This window comes from Galleria mellonella, unplaced genomic scaffold (genome assembly GCF_026898425.1).
Source record: "Galleria mellonella isolate WM207_F2 unplaced genomic scaffold, CSIRO_AGI_GalMel_v1 utg65, whole genome shotgun sequence".
Lineage (NCBI taxonomy): Eukaryota > Metazoa > Arthropoda > Insecta > Lepidoptera > Pyralidae > Galleria > Galleria mellonella.
The window spans coordinates 6187252-6210857 of NW_026442138.1; the positions used below are offsets into that span (position 1 = coordinate 6187252).

The 23606-nt window shown below is 31.5% G+C and overlaps 2 protein-coding genes and 3 long non-coding RNA genes across 6 annotated transcripts; 1 reads left to right on the forward strand and 4 right to left on the reverse strand.

Annotated features, from left to right (window-relative positions):
- Positions 1 to 1277: 1277 nt before the first annotated feature.
- LOC128201977 (uncharacterized) lies at positions 1278 to 3096 on the forward strand. Its single transcript, XR_008253538.1, has 9 exons — positions 1278 to 1340; positions 1423 to 1494; positions 1584 to 1685; positions 1772 to 1886; positions 1966 to 2037; positions 2127 to 2195; positions 2307 to 2370; positions 2462 to 2627; positions 2781 to 3096. It is a non-coding gene; the product is annotated as an uncharacterized LOC128201977 (long non-coding RNA).
- A 2185-nt stretch (positions 3097 to 5281) lies between these two features.
- LOC128201976 (uncharacterized) lies at positions 5282 to 7087 on the reverse strand. The gene is made up of 9 exons (XM_052900635.1): positions 7038 to 7087; positions 6884 to 6955; positions 6694 to 6795; positions 6493 to 6607; positions 6341 to 6412; positions 6183 to 6251; positions 6008 to 6071; positions 5751 to 5916; positions 5282 to 5597 (listed from the first exon to the last, which is right to left on the reverse strand). The coding sequence occupies exons 1-5, from the start codon at positions 7047 to 7049 to the stop codon at positions 6342 to 6344; spliced, it is 372 nt and encodes a 123-aa protein (XP_052756595.1). The 5' UTR covers positions 7050 to 7087; the 3' UTR covers positions 5282 to 5597; positions 5751 to 5916; positions 6008 to 6071; positions 6183 to 6251; position 6341.
- Positions 7088 to 11181: 4094 nt separating this feature from the next.
- On the reverse strand, positions 11182 to 14500 carry LOC128202005 (uncharacterized). The gene has a single exon (XM_052900758.1). The coding sequence runs from the start codon at positions 13636 to 13638 to the stop codon at positions 11182 to 11184; it is 2457 nt and encodes an 818-aa protein (XP_052756718.1). The 5' UTR covers positions 13639 to 14500.
- A 3953-nt stretch (positions 14501 to 18453) lies between these two features.
- Positions 18454 to 19771, reverse strand: LOC128201985 (uncharacterized). Its single transcript, XR_008253547.1, has 7 exons — positions 19672 to 19771; positions 19471 to 19585; positions 19321 to 19392; positions 19163 to 19231; positions 18991 to 19051; positions 18734 to 18899; positions 18454 to 18580 (listed from the first exon to the last, which is right to left on the reverse strand). It is a non-coding gene; the product is annotated as an uncharacterized LOC128201985 (long non-coding RNA).
- Positions 19772 to 20138: 367 nt separating this feature from the next.
- LOC116413509 (uncharacterized) lies at positions 20139 to 22117 on the reverse strand. 2 transcript variants are annotated; one of them, XR_004224131.2, is made up of 6 exons: positions 21998 to 22117; positions 21800 to 21908; positions 21584 to 21696; positions 21425 to 21495; positions 20292 to 20380; positions 20139 to 20217 (listed from the first exon to the last, which is right to left on the reverse strand). It is a non-coding gene; the product is annotated as an uncharacterized LOC116413509 (long non-coding RNA). The 2 variants fall into 2 exon arrangements; XR_008253539.1 differs by lacking the exons at positions 20139 to 20217; positions 20292 to 20380 and having other exon boundaries at positions 21271 to 21495.
- Between the last annotated feature and the right edge of the window lie 1489 nt (positions 22118 to 23606).

Sequence of the window (23606 nt, forward strand, 5' to 3'; positions counted from 1 at the left end):
ATTGGCTGTATTTATAAGAGACTTAGCATGTAAGTTATTTTTTGAACTGTGGATTTTTGTATAAAAAAATAACATTGTCACCCAGCGTAATTTAAGTTTATCTAGTTCATGTTATGTCCAGGCACTGCTCATGTCTATAGGCAACGGTTAGCACTTTCTATTAGGGGGGCCGTCAGCTTATTTGCCATTCTAATTTGCATAAAAAAGTTCCATGAAAATTTGTTTGAAAATTTTCATAATACCTATTGTACACCGCTCTACCCGATGATATTGATGCTCTTTTCCAATTTGGATTTACTGGAAGAGAATTCTTTTAGAGCCTTTGTATATTTGATTATCGCTGTCATATATTTATGTACAATTAGTGTGTACGATATAGCATTAAAAAAAATTAAAAAAAGTTCTTCACCGGTGAGTCTTGGACCAAAAAATAAAGGAAAGGGAAAAAGGACGGGGAAACGGAAAGGGAACCGGAGAGAATGTTCAGTATGTATCAACATAACACTTTTATTCAAATGCTCGTATTGTTCTACATTACCTACCTATATTGTTTACATTTTAAACATATTTTTATAATATTTTCTGTTTTGTTTTTTTTTTTATTTTATTTATATTTTATTTTTTCTCAGGACTCTCACATAGGAATTATGGACATAGGATCGGACGACGAAGATCTACAAACAAAAAGCCTAAGTACCTATCAACTTTTTTTAAATATGTAGATATTTAAAATTTGTAGTGGTATAATTTTAATAATTCAACATAATTTACAAATTATTTATGTTGTTACAGGCGATTTGCACAGGGAAATATTGGGCGATGTAGTGTCTTCAATAAACAACTAAATTTTATTAAACTTATTATAGGTAGGTACAAACTATGACAATAAATGTTCACAAATTAGGGCATTTTAGTATTTATTTCATTACCATATACTAAATACGTATATTTTCAACGCGTCATATATATATATATATATATATATATATATATATATATATATATATATATATATATATATATATATATATATATGACGCGTTCTAATCTATTCTAATTAAATTAGTAAATTAGTCACCATTTAAACTAATGTTTTTCTTTTGTTAAAATGGAATATTATCGTTAAGTACTTTCCAGAATTGTGAACAATTGTTAATAGGAGGCGTCACAACAACCGTCATTAGGGCTGTTCCTGTTTCAAAGATGGTAGGGATGAATAACAATGCGCAGGGGCAGCTATATAAGCTTAGGGTCTGCGAGTATTTGCCAATACACAAGTTAACTTTCAACGATACGTTCGCGCAAAGCAAAGACACTCAAGACGCAAGATGTCACCAAACGTAAGTTTCTTTAGTACAATATAATTTAATATATCACTTTCTTAGAATTACATGTTGACATTCCTATTTATTTATTGTTTAGAAACAACAGATGCAGACCACAGAAAGAAAACGTGGTAGACCGGCCGGGAAGAATAGAATTCCGCTGACACATGTAAGACCAGTTTAATTAATTAACAGATGTAAGATATTATTTTTATAATATTTTATACTAATTTTATTTACTTATTACATCGTCTACAGAATGAACGGCGTTCTCGTAACGCTTTTTTGGAGCGAGAACGGCGAGCTTCTACGGCAAAGGCCATAGTCGAGCTGGCTGAGGCGATGGAGTGCGACCCCAATGTTGGTATCCTTTTGTTTATATATACATACAATATTAACAGTACACCATCTATAAGATATCATCGAATATGTCATTTGTTTTGCAGATTTCTAGAGCGGACCTTTTGGCTAAGGCCATTAAATACATACGGAGGATGTCGAAAGGTCCGATGGAAACAATCAGCCAGCTGACTGGTATAAATAAGAATCTTGAGTTCCAAAGTATGTATTTTATATAAATATAATTAACATAATTTTTAAATGTTAATGTTGTTTACTTATAGATTTTTTTTTATTTTAGTATCTAAATTGAAGACGGAACTCAAGGATCGTGGTGTATGCCGTAAAAAGCAAAGTCGCGGAAAGTTCTAATGTAAGTCAATATTGTTTTGATATAAATTCATTAACTACACCTACCATGCTCGATATAGCTAAAAATTAACTAATATAAATTCTTCATAGGCGAGTCTTCGGCCGAAGAAGAAAAGAAAGGGGAAGGGGAAAGGAGAATAGAACCGGAGAGAATGTTCAGTATGTATCAACCTAACTCTTTTATTCAAATGCTCGTATTGTTTTACATTACCTATATTATTTATATTTTAAATATATGTTTATAATATTTCCTGTTTTATTTTTTCTCAGGACTCTGACTTCGGAGTTATGGACATAGGATCGGACGACGAAGATCTCCGATCGAAAAGCCTGAGTACGTATCGACTTTTGTTTTAATATGTATTTGAAGTTTTTAGTGGTTTCATTTTAATAATTAAAATTATAAATAATTTATGTTGTTACAGGTGATTTGCAGAGAGAATATTTGGGCGACGTTGTGTCTTTAATAAAGGACTAAAGTCCTTTATTAGACGACACTCGAGCCAATATTCTCTCGACTTGGGTTTTTCGATGCGCTTTCGTCGTCCGACGCTCCGATTTCCGGTGTCCGACCTAACTCCAAGACTAAAGGTGCGATTCCAAATTAATTCTATTGTGGATTTTCACTGTTGAAGTGTCATTTGATTCTATTGTCAATAATTCGAATTCAAACATTGAAAAGGTAATATAACGAAAATATTTTGTTTAATGCTAATTATAACACAATACCTTATTTTGTTTCAGGTACTCTGACCTGACCCTGACCCATTAGTTAAGTACAACTAGATTAGGTATCTATGGCTGTTTCAATTTATATAATTTGAAGGGAACTATTCAATAGTTGAAAATGTATGTATTTATACAAAGAAACAATTATTTTATGATTTATGAATTTATTTATTATTTCACAATTGTCAATTAAACCATCAACTATTATATTAGAGAATACTATTATTATTATTAATACTTATTTATTATAACTTATTTGTATTAAAGTAAAAATAAATGTACAAAATGAATTATGTCTTTATGTACCTGATTAATACAATAAAGGTCTCTTATATAAAATAGTTGTTTTATTTTCAACCGATTTCAAAACACCAGCATTCTAAATTTTCTATATATATTCTGTTAATTAAGCATTTTATAATATGTTGTAGTTGTAGGCGATGCCAAAACATATACAGACTTTGCCACATTAGAACTTTAAATGTATTAATGAGATTTCTAGTAAATTATCTTTGGTATATAGGTAGGTATAAGTAGATGTTGTTATGATTAAACTAATTTAGAAAATCATTAAATCATTACATTCAGAATTGTAATCGAGCAATAATAAATAATATGTACCTACTAAGAATGGCAATCGAGCTGACAGACCATCTGATATAAAACCGCCCACGGACCTCACAGGATACTCTGTCACATCCGTAGTACTCTTCATGTATTACCATAGTTGAGGAGTACGGTATCATGTCTCCGTCCCCTTTAATTTCACCCCAATATCTTACACTTCAAACCGAAACATAGCCATGCTAGGTCGGCAACATCATAACAGAAACATGGGTGGGACAGAGGGTACCTACTCTATATATTCAAAATAACATTGCACCCACATCAAAAAAAGATGAAGCAAAAAATAAACTGATATTAGACTTTTAATTTAAGGAAAAAAATTAAATTTAAATCGGAGTCAATTGTTGCGTTATATGGTTGTTGATAGATTAGTATAATTGGTCAGTTGCTTACAGACGTTTAAGGATTGGTTGGTGATCCAAACCCTTAAAAGTATTTAAAATACAAATCTAGTATTAGTTTATTTGTTATTCATTAGCTCATCATTTAATACAATATAACGTCTAACGGACTTTACGTGCCCATATTATTCCAAGTATTATCCTCTAACTGTAAAAATAGTGAGGAACATTGAGGGCTTGTATCTTCTTTATATCAGCTTATCTATTATTATCAGCTCAGACACATGGCATGATGATTACCAGATGCAAGTTTTGAAAAAATGCGAAAAATCATCATCATCAGATCCTGACTTTGTAACAACGGAACTCATTCAGGGGTACATTGTTTCGATTAAAAAAAGATTTTTTTGAATTCATATAATGAAATAGATGGATAGTATTAAGAATTGTTATTTTTCTTTGACATTGTTAAAATATAGACAAGAATTTATTTGAATATTACTTTATTGTTAACATACAATGTAGGTACAGCTTTGAATCTTTTTATAGGTAGCTGGAATAGAGTAAGTACCTATTCAAGTAATTGTATTCCATAGACATACTCTTTATTGTTTCCGCCAAAAGATTTTTTTTCCAATGTCCGCCAAAAGATTACGGTAGTAAACTTATTATAGGTACAAACCTTTACAAGAAATGTTCACAAATTGGTTAGGGCATTTTTGTGTTTTAAGAGGGTTTATTTCGTTACAATAAACTAAATACGTATTTTTTTTTCTAATAATATAATTTTTAAATAAATCTCATTATTCTAGACATATTATAGGTATATTACAAATGATCACAAAAAATGTTTACTAGGTAATCAAGTAAGTAAAAATAGTAATTATATTCCAGGATAAAACGCAATGAGTAATGCTTTTCAATTGCTGACCGGAAAATGGAGGCGTTTACATATTCGTCCGTTTTTGTTTCTCCGTTAAGTGTACCAATTTAAAAAACAAAATTTTTTTTAGTCGATACAATACCCTACCCTCTGTCCCACCCATGTTTCTGTTATGATGTTGCCGACCTAGCATGGCTATGTTTCGGTTTGAAGTGTAAGATATTGGGGTGAAATTAAAGGGGACGGAGACATGATACCGTACTCCTCAACTATGGTAATACATGAAGAGTACTACGGATGTGACAGAGTATCCTGTGAGGTCCGTGGGCGGTTTTATATCAGATGGTCTGTCAGCTCGATTGCCATTCTTAGTAGGTACATATTATTTATTATTGCTCGATTACAATTCTGAATGTAATGATTTAATGATTTTCTAAATTAGTTTAATCATAACAACATCTACTTATACCTACCTATATACCAAAGATAATTTACTAGAAATCTCATTAATACATTTAAAGTTCTAATGTGGCAAAGTCTGTATATGTTTTGGCATCGCCTACAACTACAACATATTATAAAATGCTTAATTAACAGAATATATATAGAAAATTTAGAATGCTGGTGTTTTGAAATCGGTTGAAAATAAAACAACTATTTTATATAAGAGACCTTTATTGTATTAATCAGGTACATAAAGACATAATTCATTTTGTACATTTATTTTTACTTTAATACAAATAAGTTATAATAAATAAGTATTAATAATAATAATAGTATTCTCTAATATAATAGTTGATGGTTTAATTGACAATTGTGAAATAATAAATAAATTCATAAATCATAAAATAATTGTTTCTTTGTATAAATACATACATTTTCAACTATTGAATAGTTCCCTTCAAATTATATAAATTGAAACAGCCATAGATACCTAATCTAGTTGTACTTAACTAATGGGTCAGGGTCAGGTCAGAGTACCTGAAACAAAATAAGGTATTGTGTTATAATTAGCATTAAACAAAATATTTTCGTTATATTACCTTTTCAATGTTTGAATTCGAATTATTGACAATAGAATCAAATGACACTTCAACAGTGAAAATCCACAATAGAATTAATTTGGAATCGCACCTTTAGTCTTGGAGTTAGGTCGGACACCGGAAATCGGAGCGTCGGACGACGAAAGCGCATCGAAAAACCCAAGTCGAGAGAATATTGGCTCGAGTGTCGTCTAATAAAGGACTTTAGTCCTTTATTAAAGACACAACGTCGCCCAAATATTCTCTCTGCAAATCACCTGTAACAACATAAATTATTTATAATTTTAATTATTAAAATGAAACCACTAAAAACTTCAAATACATATTAAAACAAAAGTCGATACGTACTCAGGCTTTTCGATCGGAGATCTTCGTCGTCCGATCCTATGTCCATAACTCCGAAGTCAGAGTCCTGAGAAAAAATAAAACAGGAAATATTATAAACATATATTTAAAATATAAATAATATAGGTAATGTAAAACAATACGAGCATTTGAATAAAAGAGTTAGGTTGATACATACTGAACATTCTCTCCGGTTCTATTCTCCTTTCCCCTTCCCCTTTCTTTTCTTCTTCGGCCGAAGACTCGCCTATGAAGAATTTATATTAGTTAATTTTTAGCTATATCGAGCATGGTAGGTGTAGTTAATGAATTTATATCAAAACAATATTGACTTACATTAGAACTCTCCGCGACTTTGCTTTTTACGGCATACACCACGATCCTTGAGTTCCGTCTTCAATTTAGTTACTAAAATAAAAAAAAAATCTATAAGTAAACAACATTAACATTTAAAAATTATGTTAATTATATTTATATAAAATACATACTTTGGAACTCAAGACTGCTATTTATATCAGTCAGCTGGCTGATTGTTTCCATCGGACCTTTCGACATCCTCCGTATGTATTTAATGGCCTTAGCCAAAAGGTCCGCTCTAGAAATCTGCAAAACAAATGACATAATTGATAATATCTTATAGATGGTGTACTGTTAATATTGTATGTATATATAAAAAAAAGGATACCAACATTGGGGTCGCACTCCAATGCCTTAGCCAGCTCGACCATGGCCTTTGCCGTAGAAGCTCGCCGTTCTCGCTCCAAAAAAGCGTTGCGAAATCGGCGTTCATCCTGTAGACGATATAAAAAGTAAATAAAATTAACATTAAATATTATAAAAATAATATCTCACATCTGTTAAATATTAAACTGGTCTTACCTGTGTCAGCGGAATTCTATTCTTCCCGGCCGGTCTACCACGTTTTCTTTCTGTGGTCTGCATCTGTTGTTTCTAAACAATAAATAAATAGGAATGTCAACATGTAATTCTAAGAAAGTGATATATTAAATTATATTGTACTAAAGAAACTTACGTTTGGTGACATCTTGCGTCTTGAGTGTCTTTGCTGCGCGAACGTATCGTTGAAAGTTAACTTGTGTATTGGCAAATACTCGCAGACCCTAAGCTTATATAGCTGCCCCTGCGCATTGTTATTCATCCCTACCATCTCTGAAATAGGAACAGCCCTAATGACGGTTGTTGTGACGCCTCCTATTAACAATTGTTCACAATTCTGGAAAGTACTTAACGATAATATTCCATTTTAACAAAAGAAAAACATTAGTTTAAATGGTGACTAATTTACTAATGTAATTAGAATATATATATATATATATATATATATATATATATATATATATATATATATATATATATATATATATATATATATAGATAGATAGATATATATATATATATATATATATAGATAGATATATATATATATATGACGCATTGAAAATATACGTATTTAGTATATGGTAATGAAATAAATACTAAAATGCCCTAATTTGTGAACATTTATTGTCATAGTTTGTACCTACCTATAATAAGTTTAATAAAATTTAGTTGTTTATTGAAGACACTACATCGCCCAATATTTCCCTGTGCAAATCGCCTGTAACAACATAAATAATTTGTAATTTATGTTGAATTATTAAAATTATACCACTACAAATTTTAAATATCTACATATTTAAAAAAAGTTGATAGGTACTTAGGCTTTTTGTTTGTAGATCTTCGTCGTCCGATCCTATATCCATAATTCCTATGTGAGAGTCCTGAGAAAAAATAAAATATAAATAAAATAAAAAAAAAACAAAACAGAAAATATTATAAAAATATGTTTAAAATGTAAACAATATAGGTAGGTAATGTAGAACAATACGAGCATTTGAATAAAAGTGTTATGTTGATACATACTGAACATTCTCTCCGGTTCCCTTTCCGTTTCCCCGTCCTTTTTCCCTTTCCTTTATTTTTTGGTCCAAGACTCACCGGTGAAGAACTTTTTTTAATTTTTTTTAATGCTATATCGTACACACTAATTGTACATAAATATATGACAGCGATAATCAAATATACAAAGGCTCTAAAAGAATTCTCTTCCAGTAAATCCAAATTGGAAAAGAGCATCAATATCATCGGGTAGAGCGGTGTACAATAGGTATTATGAAAATTTTCAAACAAATTTTCATGGAACTTTTTTATGCAAATTAGAATGGCAAATAAGCTGACGGCCCCCCTAATAGAAAGTGCTAACCGTTGCCTATAGACATGAGCAGTGCCTGGACATAACATGAACTAGATAAACTTAAATTACGCTGGGTGACAATGTTATTTTTTTATACAAAAATCCACAGTTCAAAAAATAACTTACATGCTAAGTCTCTTATAAATACAGCCAATAAAGGATTTTATTTATACAAACAAAAAATATCATTCCAAAGCAAGGTAGGCAAGTTAGAGTGGGTGTATGCAAGTAATATAAGCACATGTATGAAAGAAACCATATATAATAATGAGTGTCCGTAAAGTTTTTTTTTTAATGGGTGAAAATGGAATGGTAACCCCGCCTGCGCTATCGGTATACGTTGGCGAGGCACCAGTGAAGGGTGATAGGTGAGGGTGAAAGCAGGTCAGTTAGCCCAACGTGAAGAATTCCGTGAGAATTAACCACCGAGGTCGACCTGATAGGTAATATTGCCAGCAATGGAACTTCTAGATCCCATTACTAACAATCCCTTTCCCCCTGTCCATAAAGTTAGGTTAGATTAGGTTTTTACCTGTAATTTAGAAAATAATTACAAGAAATCGCTTTCTTTTTTTTATACCACTGAAGTGGCAATCAAGCATACGGCCCGGTTGGTAAGTGGTTACCGTAGCCTATGAACGCTTGCAATACCAGGGGTATTACGCGCGCGTGGGGAAAAAGGGATTGTTAGTAATGGGGTCAAATAGCCCCATTACTAGCAATATACCCTGTCAGGTCGACCACCACGTGGTTTCCCTTGGAAACCATCGTGGATAATTGTGATTAAATTCGTCAGGATAGATTTAACTGACCAGCTTTCATCCTCATCAGTCATCAGTCACTGGTGCCCCGCCAGTGTATACCAATAGCGCAGACGGGGTTACCATACCATTATCACCCATTAAAAAAAGTAGTCATAGTAAAGAGGATATGAATGTTACTGTTTGGAAAGGACTGTAGGTGCATTATTAATATGCACCTACAGTCCTTCCCAGAAATTTACAGTAGTACCTAGACTTAGTAAAAATAAAAGAAAATACAAGAATGGATCACACTGATAAAACAATGGGTGACTCTATCGTATTATAAATTCGGTATGTTTCGACATACATTACATATATATATATATATATATATATATATATATATATAAATGACGAAGTAATATATGATAAAGTGTGTATGATGTAAATGACAGATAAAAAGAACATAATCGACCAATGAGCGAGCGGCTAGACGCCCAACATCGCACTAAGCGCCACTCACAGGCCGTAGTGGGGATCGCGGTTTACAAGGTCACGAGACGTCTTATTATCATCTATTTTAAGTATATATAAATGTAGGTATGCTTTGTTGGTTGTACTTAAATAAATAAAATAAATGTTCGAGTTCGATTACCGCATAATACAAACATTTATATTAATGGGTATGGAATGGTAACCCCGCCTGTGCTATCGCTCTACACTGGTGGGGTAACAGTGAGGAATGTTTGGTGAGGATGAAAAAGCAGGTCAATTAGCCCATCGTGACGAATTCAACGATAAATTAGTCACGATGGTTTTCAGAGGGAACCGTGTGGAGGTCGACCTAATAGGGTATATTGATAGTAATGGGGACTAATCTCCCCATTACTTAAAATCCCTTTCCCCCGAACTGACTTTACTTTAGTTGAGACTTTAGTCTCTATTAGCAACATCTTTAGGTAAGTACCTCATTATTATAAATAAAATATAAATAAGAAGTTATTTGTTTGTTATCATGGCACTTTAACTGCTTAATCAATAGTCGCAAGATTATGCGCATACACACATAGGCAATAATGGCGATGGAAAATAACATAAGGTGTTTTTAATCTCCATTAAACAGTATGTGCAGATCCCGCGATGTCACGTACACAGCTAGCAAATATACCTAAACGGTCCGCCCTGGGTCCTCACTTCACAAACACACAATTAGGATGTTATTATACGTAGTAACTTTCTATTAAGAAAAAATGTAAAAGTCAGTAAAACCGATATTAAAATTCGTTATGTCGTTTTAGAAGAAAATAAGCAAAAATCCAAACAAACAAAACATGCGTGTTATAACGCATAATCTATCTTGGATATCTAATCTAGGTTTTAATATAAATTCAAATGCCATTTGCTATTTAAATTTTTATCTAATGTCAATTAGGCAAGTAGGTATATTGCTCTAAATTGATTCGATTTCCTTCACTTTTATCCCAATTACAAACTTGTGTCGGTTTTCATTACAAACTCATACTCTAAAAGCGACTGCAGTATTCTATTAATGATTCGAAAAATTGTATAGGTGGGTAATTCTCATGAAATCCCGAAATTAACTATTAATAAATTAATGAAAATTGTTTGAATTAATTGATCTTCATTTTCTCTTAAATTTATATTATTCATGTAATTAGGAGTGAAAAATATCGTGGTCCCCAGAATAAATGAGTTTTGAACGAATTTATGAACCCTTAAAATATTTAAATGTGAGGGAATGATGACTGAGGTGAGGAAATGATGTTTATATTCATTGCTCATATGAAATCGTATCATTTATTTTTTAAATACATTTAGAATTCTACTAGGTTATATTAACTTAAAAATTCGGAAGTAAAACTTACATTGCAACTTGAAGACGACTAAAAGAATACTTATACCAAAACTCTTTCTTATCATAGTAGTAATCATAGTTTTATTAAAACAATAAATTATCAATATAAAATTACCAAAAATATGTTACTTATTGAGAACTTTTTAGAATCTCTTAATCAAATTCTTGAACATTGTTTTGAACAAAATTCAGAATATTATAACCAAACGTTAGGTTATAATTAACCTATAAGTTTGTTTACGAGATAACTCTCAGGAACTAGATTTACATCACAATGTTTGCAATCGATTCTAACCCTAAATACTCACAAATTCAGCTGATTTATTTCCTTTACTGAATAACATCCTCTTCTGATCAGTTTTGGAGGTTGAATCTTTTGTAAAATATCAGTCCAGGGGTACAATTCTTCATCTTTGCATGTAGGCCATCTCCAGGATTTGATTCCTTTTTCCATACATTTAACCAAAGCAGCATCTCCAGAAATCGACGTTATTTTTCCGGGATAAATTTCGTCGTTCCACTTGATGAGAATATGATCACCTATATCGTAGGTTACATCGTTGAGGGAGTCATTACCAACGGAAAAAGTCTTCAAAGGTTGTTTACCACGAGAACGCGTTTGCATTTTATTTGGTTTTGTTGAAGAACAGGGATTTTTTGAACATGAGTAGTATCCCAGATGAAAATGATTACATTTTTCCACACATTTATAGCAAGAAAGACTTCTAAACTCTAATACATCACCGTTAAATGTAAATTGACGAACTTTTTGAGTTCCACGGAATGCTGGGATAGAATCTGATTGCTTGACTAGGTTTTCTATTTTTGTGATATCAGTAGAAGTTACTTTAAACAACTTAATTGAAGGACATCTAGACAATAAAATATTTTCGAGTGAATTCAAGTCTACAATGTCTTTACCTTCAACTACAGCTTTGTCGGCAGTTCTTTTTAATGTACCACCAACGCCATCAGGTGCACCTTTACCATGGCCTGGTTCTGAATAGTTCCATGAAAAGAATGTTGTCCCGGGAAATAAATCATTTATATGGTGAGATACAGTATTAAATATGAACTTATTTTTGTATTGATTCACAGGGCTATCACTCAGAATGTGAATTCTATCAATGTTTGAATTATGATGGTTAATCCATTCAAAAATTGGTGTCAAGTGAGCCCACACCGCCATAGAATCGTGTCTATTATTCTCAGATAGAGAGCACAATGTGTGTGGTATAACAGTATCATTTTCACGTAAATATAAAACACCTGTATGAAGAGTAATTTGTTTTCTTGCTCCACCAAAATGGACTGATTGTATCTCTTCGTTATATTTAGAACAATAATTTTCACTAAAGTCGATATGAATCAGAACTTCTCTCTCAGTCAAATTTCTTTTAAGTTCTAAAATAGTCTGATACTGATGAGCTATCGTGGCGATGTGCTGCAAAAACGAAGGCAATGTTTCTTCTAATTTTTGTATTAGGTCTCTAATTGGTACCTTGATCTCTTTTTTACCAGGTTTACGAACTGTCTTCATTTTTTCATCTTTTTCGTAAGAAGTGATTTCGTATATCCACTGATAGTATGTCACTATTCGGTTTGGTTGTCGAAGATCATATTCTATTATTTTATGTTGACATCCTTCACAAACGCGGTTTAAACATTTTGTTGAATTGACGTCACATGTTATCGTAGACAAAAATTTGGTTAAGTTACAACTTGATAACGCTTTATTTTCATGCAACTTCATAATTATTAGTTGCATATTTGCATGGATTATACATTGACAGGTATTTCGGTCTTTGATACTTGCCCAAGTTACCCAGAAAGGTCGAAATTTACAGAATGTTGCTAAGCTTACTTCATAGTCGACTGTAGCCAGAAATTTTTTGTGCAAATTTTTCATTGTGTCACCCAATAAACGTTTTTGTTTCACAGTTCCTTTTGATCTGACAAAATCTTTTTTACCTGGACACATCCTGGAATTTTCATCTTTCTCTAAAAAATCTGCAACGTCTTGTTTAACTTTAATCATTTGTGCATTTATTTTTCTACATCCACTCTTTTTGTATGTATCGTGTTTAAAAAATGATTTTGATAAGCTCAATAACTTGTGTTTTTTTAGAAGATCTGGTTTTAAAATTTCGTAGTATTTTTTCTTATCACAATGTTTATTCAATTTAGTATAGTTGTTTTGGAGTTGTCTACAAATGACTTCTGAAAAAATAAGCTTCTTCTTTACAATACCAGGAACTTGAACATTCTTTAATATTGCTGAAACTTTAGCTTCAGGGGACGACAAAACTTTTTTACTTTGCCGCTGACATCTCTTTCGAAATTTCTCAGTTTTTCGAGTTTGCTCTTTCAATTTTTTTTCTAATCTGGCACTTTTTGCGTATTGTATTGCTCGACGCTTTTTTAGTTGCTTCCTTCTCTGAATAGCTACCATGCTCTTACGCTGATTATCATTTTGATGAACAGACCCTGTCAAATTCTTACATACTTTAGCTTTTCGGTCTCTATAATTTCGACTGTTTTTTTTCCAATTTTTTCTTTTTAGTCTCTTTTCTCTGGAACTCATGGTGGCTATAGATTTAATTTGGCCTTTCTTTTTTTTTTGTAGATATTTAGCTCTTTCTTTTTCACGAAGTTTCTCTAATTTTGCAGGATCAGACTTCATTTCCTCTCGACGTTTCTTATCGTATTCTTTCTTCTTTAATTTCGCTTCAGCATCAGATAACTTCTTACTTCTTGCCATTGTTTAACTCTAAAATAAGGCAAAATGGTAATTAAAAAGCTTCTATAAGCAAACATGTACGAAAATCGAGTTGATCCAGTCTGAAAGTAATTACCTCATAAATCATCATTCCCTCACTTTTATTCAAAATGAGGGAATGATGATGAGGGAATGACAAAATAAACCATAACCTAAAAAATCTCGCAACATAACCTCTTGTTACCATCTAACTGTTTTCTCTACACTTTCTACCTCCAAAAACATACTTTACTACTTCATCAAAATTCAAATATTTTAATTACCTTGTTTATTCTACACTGTGATGGAATGATTGTTTAAAATATAATCTTTACAAAATTTCATGGATATTTATTTCCAACAAGTACTCTAGCAAGCGTGAGGTCAATTCACCATTCCGAACAAGTGACCGTACTACCAACTATCAAAAACTAATGATAATGTTATTGAAGTCATCATAAATATACCTACTTATCGACTGTTGATAATGATATGAGGGAATGATTATTTTTCATGGGACACATGTTGAGTCAACATTAGAGAACTTGTTGATGATTTATGATCTTAAATTCAGAGAAATTTTAAAAAGTTGTTGTATTTACAAGAGACTAGCCATAATTACAAACAGATTTTTTGAGAAATTTTCTATAATAACTTCATACAAAGTTTTAATCTGTAGTTTGGGACATAGTGAGGGAATGATTTTCAATGTACTATATATTTTTTATTCCTCATAAATGCCCGTACGATTCCAAAGTTATTACCAAAATTTTTAGCCTTCATCATGTTCTTTCTGAAAAAATAAAATACCATCCTAAGTCTGTTAAGTTTATTGTAAAAACTACTAGGACTGGAATTTCGAGATTTCATGAGAATTACCCAGGTACCTAAGTGCAAATTACTTAGATGGGTTATATGTGGTTTGAGTTAATTTAGAAAATGATAGTAAAAGTGAGGTTGGTGATTCTTTATCCACTAATAAGTATATAGTAGAAATTCCACTCGATATTATCTTGTCATGGATTTTTTAATAGATATATATTTATTATTATAGATTCTTAAATTATCTATATAAATAAAAATTAATCCAACATTCGAGATCAATTCAGTTGAATTCCAACAATAAGTGTTTCTAGCGCTTGGCACAAATAGTAACTTTTATATAACATCCTTTCTCTATTTTATTAATATGTTATTATGGATAAATAAATGAAAAACAAAACATTATACGAACACCGATTCTATGTCGGTTTAACTCGGTAGGTGCTTGAAAGGTATAAATATTCCAAGATCCTCATTGTTTTTCAACTGTACAAAAAATATCGACATAATTCATACCCGAGCGACCAATAGTGACCCTTTATTGTTATTTATATTGTTTATTGTTCTGCGTGTAAAATTGTAAAGTATGTATGCAAAAAGTAATAATAATGAAACGTTCTTTCAATTGGTAATATTGTAATATTTACCATAATTGCTTTCCTATCTTTATAGATCTCTAAAAATAGAGCCGTAAAATATTTGTGAAAATTTTTTTTGTTAATTCCTAAGATAGTAGGTTTGTTTTGTTAAAGTTTTGTATGTTACTTGAAACATACAGAACTGTAACAAAGCAACGTATTCAAGAAAAAATAGCTATTTAAAGATAGATCGACAAGATCAATAAGACTGAATGTGCTTATCTGCGATAAGCACATTCAGTCTTATTACTCCTACCTTCTTATACAGATATTACCTTGGAATATATGTAGGTACTCGTAGTAGCTTTTTCCCGCCACTTCGTTCGCGGTGCTGGTACCTATATGTTTACTGGACGAGATAAGAAGTACATCCCATATAGTAAGTGTCTACTAACACCACGATGAAAACTATGTTATTAAGTACATGTTCAAATAATTGTATTCCATTGCCACCTCAGTGGTATAAAAAAAAAAGACCATGACAAAAATCAATTGATTTTTGTCTTCGATTAAAGCAAATTGTCAGCGATAATTACTGCTTTGTGTTTATATTTTTAAACATATTGATCAAATCGGCTATTCCATTCAATAGATATTACGAATTTAATAATTCATAGAAATAGAAAAAATAACGCTGTCGCGTTGTACCTACCTGTTATTCGTACCTATTTTAGCGGTGCGGAAGAGGAGCAGTTGGGGGCGGGCACATCTATGAAATTGGTAGCTAGGTAGGTACAGATAATAATGTAAAATGTTGTAAAACTGTCCACCCGTGCGAAGCCGGGACGGGTCGTTAGTATTAAAATAATTAAGGTCACTAAATAAAAAAAAAAACTTAAAAAAAATAACATTGCACCCACATCAAAAAAAGAACCAAAAAGCAAAGAATAAACTGATATTAGACTTTTAATTTAAAGAATAAAATGAGTTTGAAGTCGGAGCCAATGGACGCGTTATATTGTTGTTGAAGGATTTGTATAATTTGACAGTTGATTACAGTCGTTTAAGGATAGGTATTTAATCCTTAAAAATATTTACGTACTTCATTAGAATTCTGTTTCTTTATTAAAGTAAGCTGTAGGTATATATCATAATTATTTTCTTTAGGCTTGGCACTGACAAGAAAGACATTTTGTCCTTTGTAATAAAAATCTAATATCAATTTATTTTTCCTTCAACAGCTCATCTGAATCACTTAATGGAATATGATGTCCAACGGACTTTACGTGAATATAGTATTTAAAGTATTATTCTTTAACTCCTCACCATTGAAGAATTACACCTTCCATTATCAGGTTAGAAACATGAGATAATGATTACCAGATGCAAACATCTAAATGAGTTTTGAAAAAATGTGAAACACCATTTATTTGCCTATAGAATTTGATGGTTGCTCTCGATTTTCTTGGAATTCCATTATTAGATCCTGACTTTGTAACAATGGAACTCATTCAGGAGTATATTGTATCGACTAAAAAAATTTTTTTTTTAAATTGGTACACTTAACGGAGAAACGAAAACGGACGAATATGTAAACGCCTCCATTTTCCGGTCAGCAATTGAAAAGCATTACTCATTGCGTTTTATCCTGGAATATAATTACTATTTTTAGGTACTTGATTACCTAGTAAACATTTTTTGTGATCATTTGTAATATACCTATAATATGTCTAGAATAATGAGATTTATTTAAAAATTATATTATTAGAAAAAAAAATACGTATTTAGTTTATTGTAACGAAATAAACCCTCTTAAAACACAAAAATGCCCTAACCAATTTGTGAACATTTCTTGTAAAGGTTTGTACCTATAATAAGTTTACTACCGTAATCTTTTGGCGGACATTGGAAAAAAAATCTTTTGGCGGAAACAATAAAGAGTATGTCTATGGAATACAATTACTTGAATAGGTACTTACTCTATTCCAGCTACCTATAAAAAGATTCAAAGCTGTACCTACATTGTATATTAACAATAAAGTAATATTCAAATAAATTCTTGTCTATATTTTAACAATGTCAAAGAAAAATAACAATTCTTAATACTATCCATCTATTTCATTATATGAATTCAAAAAAATCTTTTTTTAATCGAAACAATGTACTCCTGAATGAGTTCCATTGTTACAAAGTCAGGATCTGATGATGATGAATTTTCGCATTTTTTCAAAACTTGCATCTGGTAATCATCATGCCATGTGTCTGAGCTGATAATAATAGATAAGCTGATATAAAGAAGATACAAGCCCTCAATGTTCCTCACTATTTTTACAGTTAGAGGATAATACTTGGAATAATATGGGCACGTAAAGTCCGTTAGACGTTATATTGTATTAAATGATGAGCTAATGAAGAGCAAATAAACCAATACTAGATCTGTATTTAAAATACTTTTAAGGGTTTGGATCACCAACCAATCCTTAAACGTCTGTAAGCAACTGACAAATTATACTAATCTATCAACAACCATATAACGCAACAATTGACTCCGATTTAAATTTAAATTTTTTCCTTAAATTAAAAGTCTAATATCAGTTTATTTTTTGCTTCATCTTTTTTTTAATGTGGGTGCAATTTTATTTTGAATATATTTAAAGATTTGGAGTTTTGGAAGACTATGTACAAATGTCGTTTCCATGTAGAGTAGGTACCCTCTGTCCCCACCCATGTTTCTGTTATGATGTTGCCGACCTAGCATGGCTATGTTTCGGTTTGAAGTGTAAGATATTGGGGTGAAATTAAAGGGGACGGAGACATGATACCGTACTCCTCAACTATGGTAATACATGAAGAGTACTACGGATGTGACAGAGTATCCTGTGAGGTCCGTGGGCGGTTTTCCATCAGATGGTCTGTCAGCTCGATTGCCATTCTTAGTAGGTACATATTATTTATTATTGCTCGATTACAATTCTGAATGTAATGATTTAATGATTTTCTAAATTAGTTTAATCATAACAACATCTACTTATACCTACCTATATACCAAAGATAATTTACTAGAAGTCTCATTAATACATTTAAAGTTCTAATGTGGCAAAGTTTGTATATGTTTTGGCATCGCCTACAACTACAACATATTATAAAATGCTCACTCAACAGAATATATATAGAAAATTTAGAATGCTGGTGTTTTGAAATCGGTTGAAAATAAAACAACTATTTTATATAAGAGACCTTTATTGTATTAATCAGGTACATAAAGACATAATTTATTTTGTACATTTATTTTTACTTTAATACAAATAAGTTATAATAAATAAGTATTAATAATAATAATAGTATTCTCTAATATAATAGTTGATGGTTTAATTGACAATTGTGAAATAATAAATAAATTCATAAATCATAAATAATTGTTTCTTTGTATAAATACATACATTTTCAACTATTGAATAGTTCCCTTCAAATTATATAAATTGAAACAGCCATAGATACCTAATCTAGTTGTACTTAACTAATGGGTCAGGGTCAGGTCAGAGTACCTGAAACAAAATAAGGTATTGTGTTATAATTAGCATTAAACAAAATATTTTCGTTATATTACCTTTTCAATGTTTGAATTCGAATTATTGACAATAGAATCAAATGACACTTCAACAGTGAAAATCCACAATAGAATTAATTTGGAATCGCACCTTTAGTCTTGGAGTTAGGTCGGACACCGGAAATCGGAGCGTCGGACGACGACAGCGCATCGAAAAACCCAAGTCGAGAGAATATTGGCTCGAGTGTCGTCTAATAAAGGACTTTAGTCCATTATTAAAGACACAACGTCGCCCAAATATTCTCTCTGCAAATCACCTGTAACAACATAAATTATTTATAATTTTAATTATTAAAATGAAACCACTAAAAACTTCAAATACATATTAAAACAAAAGTCGATACGTACTCAGGCTTTTCGATCGGAGATCTTCGTCCGATCCTATGTCCATAACTCCGAAGTCAGAGTCCTGAGAAAAAATAAAACAGGAAATATTATAAACATATATTTAAAATATAAATAATATAGGTAATGTAAAACAATACGAGCATTTGAATAAAAGAGTTAGGTTGATACATACTGAACATTCTCTCCGGTTCTATTCTCCTTTCCCCTTCCCCTTTCTTTTCTTCTTCGGCCGAAGACTCGCCTATGAAGAATTTATATTAGTTAATTTTTAGCTATATCGAGCATGGTAGGTGTAGTTAATGAATTTATATCAAAACAATATTGACTTACATTAGAACTCTCCGCGACTTTGCTTTTTACGGCATACACCACGATCCTTGAGTTCCGTCTTCAATTTAGTTACTAAAATAAAAAAAATCTATAAATAAACAACATTAACATTTAAAAATTATATTAATTATATTTATATAAAACACATACTTTGGAATTCAAGACTGCTATTTGTGTCAGTCAGCTGGCTGATTGTTTCCATCGGACCTTTCGACATCCTCTGTATGTAGCTAATGGCCTCAGCCAAAAGGTCCGCTCTAGAAATCTGCAAAACAAATAACATAACTGATAATATCTAATAGATGGTGTACTGTTAATATTGTATGTATATATAAACAAAAGGATACCAACATTGGGGTCGCACTCCAACGCCTCAGCCAGCTCGACTATGGCCTTTGCCGTAGTAGCTCGGCGTTCTCGCTCCAAAAAAGCGTTGCGAAATCGGCGTTCATCCTGTAGACGATGTAATAAGTAAATAAAATTAGTATAAAATATTATAAAAATAATATCTTATATCTGTAATTAATTAAACTGGTCTTACCTGTGTCAGCGGAATTCTATTCTTCCCGGCCGGTCTACCTCTTTTTCTGTCTGTGGTCTGCATCTGTTGTTTCCAAACAATAAATAAATAGGAATGTCAACATGTAATTCTAAGAAAGTGAAATGTTAAATTATACTGTATTAAAGAAACTTACGTTTGGTGACATCTAACATATATATATATATATATATATATATATATATATATATATATATATATATATATATATATATATATAGTACTTATATTTAGGTATATATATATTCTTGTGATAGGTTGTACCTATAATAAATTTAATAAAATTTAGTTGTTTATTGAAGACACTACATCGCCCAATATTTCCCTGTGCAAATCGCCTGTAACAACATAAATAATTTGTAATTTATGTTGAATTATTAAAATTATACCACTACAAATTTTAAATACCTACATATTTAAAAAAGGTCGATAGGTACTTAGGCTTTTTGTTTGTAGATCTTCGTCGTCCGATCCTATGTCCATAATTTCTATGTCAGAGTCCTGAGAAAAAATTAATTGTAAATAAATACAAAAAAAACAAAACAGAAAATATTATAAAAATATGTTTAAAATGTAAACAATATAGGTAGGTAATGTAGAACAATACGAGCATTTGAATAAAAGTGTTATGTTGATACATACTGAACATTCTCTCCGGTTCCCTTTCCGTTTCCCCGTCCTTTTTCCCTTTCCTTTATTTTTTGGTCCAAGACTCACCGGTGAAGAACTTTTTTTAATTTTTTTTAATGCTATATCGTACACACTAATTGTACATAAATATATGACAGCGATAATCAAATATACAAAGGCTCTAAAAGAATTCTCTTCCAGTAAATCCAAATTGGAAAAGAGCATCAATATCATCGGGTAGAGCGGTGTACAATAGGTATTATGAAAATTTTCAAACAAATTTTCATGGAACTTTTTTATGCAAATTAGAATGGCAAATAAGCTGACGGCCCCCCTAATAGAAAGTGCTAACCGTTGCCTATAGACATGAGCAGTGCCTGGACATAACATGAACTAGATAAACTTAAATTACGCTGGGTGCTCTTCTCTAATAAAGCTCTTCAGTTGCATCAAGGTAGGATATGTCAGGGTAATCAAGAACAGGTAACAGTAGGGCCTGAGCCAATGTAAACCCTGTCTTAAATGGTATGAATTTTTGAAATTTAAAAGATTGAAACGAAAAACCTTTTATATTAGTTAATTTTCAGCTATATTGAGCATAGTTATTTAATTTATAGTTAGTTAATTATTATTATAGTTATATTATATTGTTTTATATAAATTAATATTTATATAAAACAATATTGATTTATCGCCGTGTGTGCTAGGTATAAAATGGGCCACCCATTCCTTTCCCCTGGGTGTCGTAAGAGGCGACTAAGTGAGGGCGAGGGATAGGCAGCAGCGTCCGTCTTAAAATATCTCTAAAAGCCTAATTGCGATTGCCAATCTATCTGCCAAGCGTGGCAATTACTGACTAAACTGCTCTTATGCAGAAGGCTTATGTTCGGTATATTCATAATAATATTGACTTACATTACAACTTTACCCGATTTCGTTTTCAAGGCAAACTCTATGATCCATGAGTTCCGTCTTTAATTTCGTTCCTAAAATAAAAAAAAAAAAAATACGAGTATAAGTCAACAATATTAACATTTAAGAATTATGTTAATTAAATTTATATAAAATATATACTTTGGAATTCAAGTTTATTGTTAATTTTATTCAGCTGGTTGATGGTTTTTTGAACCTCTTGTCAGCTTCTGTATTTCGTTAATGGCCTCAGGCAAAAGATCCGCTCTAGAAATCTGCAAAACAAATAGTACTATCAGCAAATAGAATAAACTGATAATATCTAATAGATGGTGTACTATTAATATTGTATATATATATAAACAAAAGGATACCAACCTAATATATGGGGTTGCACTCTAACGCCTCAGCCGGCTTAACCGTGGACTTTACCAAAGTAGCTCGCCGTTCTCACTTCAAAAATAGCTTTACGAGAACGGCGTTCGTCCTGTAGACGATATAAAAAGTAAATAAAATTAGTATAAAATATTATAAAAAAAATATCTTACATCTGTTAATTAATTAAACTGGTCTTACATGTGTCAGCGGAATTCTATTTTTCCCGGCAGATCTGTCATTGCATCTGTTGTTTCCAAAAAATAAATAAATAGGTATATGAGAGTGCGCTGTCTCTCTGCACTCTTGTTTATCCCCACCACCTCTGAAACAGGAACAGCCATAATGACGGCTATTGTAATGCCGTATTTTATCAATTGTTCACAATAAAGTGAAAGGAATTAAAGTGTTTAATGATAATATTTAATTGGAACAAAAGAAAAACATTAATTTTAAATGTTACTAACTTACTAATAGTTAATGCTAATATTTTGCTCAAAATAAGACCAATAACAATGTATTGTTGGAATTCATTTCTTGTTAATTAGACGATTAGCAAATTGCTACTACAAGATTTTATTAAAAGTGTATTTTCAAAACAACTGCGAGTATACACATATGTTCAGATGTTTTGTTGTCTAAAGAAAGGAAAATCCACATTAGAAGCTATCTTATGTGCGGAACCCTAGACGTGTAAGTTCTTCTCAGAATTGACCAGTTTTTTCTTTCGTGTATTGTCATATTCTAAAAATACCATCACTCTTTTTCTGTGAATGTTTTATTGATTGGAGAACTTATTAACGAAGGCATAATTTTTTGTTCTGTTCCTGAATTAGTTACAGACTAGCCTTACCTTTAAAAATTCCAAGACATTCATTATTGTCACATTGGCCGTTTACAAACACCAACTTCAATTGTGACAAAACTAGTTATTCTTATTTAAAAACAAAACTACTGAACGGATTTTGATACCATTTCCATATATATATATATATGGAAATGGTATTAAAATCCGTTCAGTAGTTTTGTTACATATATATATGGGACTAATTTACAGAGGGAGACTTTGTACAAAAGTTGATTGCTTGGGTACCTCTGTCCCATTCGTGTTTCAACCGTGAAGCAGTTGTGTTTGCATGGCTGTGTTTCGGTTTGAAGGGTGGTAGGAAGGTACAGAGGAATAACACCTGAGTCCTTAGGAATGGCAACGCATGGGGGGTATCATGGGCGAAATAGTACACTCTGTTATGTCCATGGTACTGCTCATGTCTGTGGCGACGGTTACCATTTTCCATCAGGTGGGCAGTCAGCTTGTTTGCCATTCTAAGTTGTATAAAAAAAAACAATTTATAAGTATATCTTTCAGATAAAAAAGACTTTTCCAAAACAGATTAGAGCTGACGAGGTTTGGAGGTAGCAAACATAAAAATACAACCGAATTGAGAATCCCCTTATTTTTGAAGACGGTTGAAAAATATTACTCATAAACATTTTTATAAAGACAAAAGTAATACACGTATACTGTGCCTGCTTTTGTTTGTTTATTTGTTACTTATCGGCCCAACCGAACATTGTATTGTATTGTATTGTAAAATCTTTATTGTACATAATTCATGCTGTGTATACCTATTGGTTCAATGAAAAAGGAGTTTCAGAATAAAATTTTATGATACCTGCTTTAAAGAATTTTTATGATTGTATTATTTTCAAATTATTAGGAAGTGAATTCTAGAGACGTGGAGCGTGTACAGTAAATGACTTGGCATAGTTTTGAGTATTAAAACAAGGTAAATTCACAATAAAATCATTA

Coding starts and splice junctions, on each gene's coding strand:
- LOC128201976 (XM_052900635.1), bottom strand. Junction 6,608..6,693: donor CATTGGAGTGCGACCCCAAT/GTTGGTATCCTT, acceptor TTTGTTTTGCAG/ATTTCTAGAGCGGACCTTTT. Junction 6,413..6,492: donor TAGCAGTCTTGAGTTCCAAA/GTATGTATTTTA, acceptor TTTTTATTTTAG/TAACTAAATTGAAGACGGAA.
- LOC128202005 (XM_052900758.1), bottom strand. CDS start 13,638: ATGGCAAGAAGTAAGAAGTTATCTGATGCTGAAGCGAAATTAAAGAAG.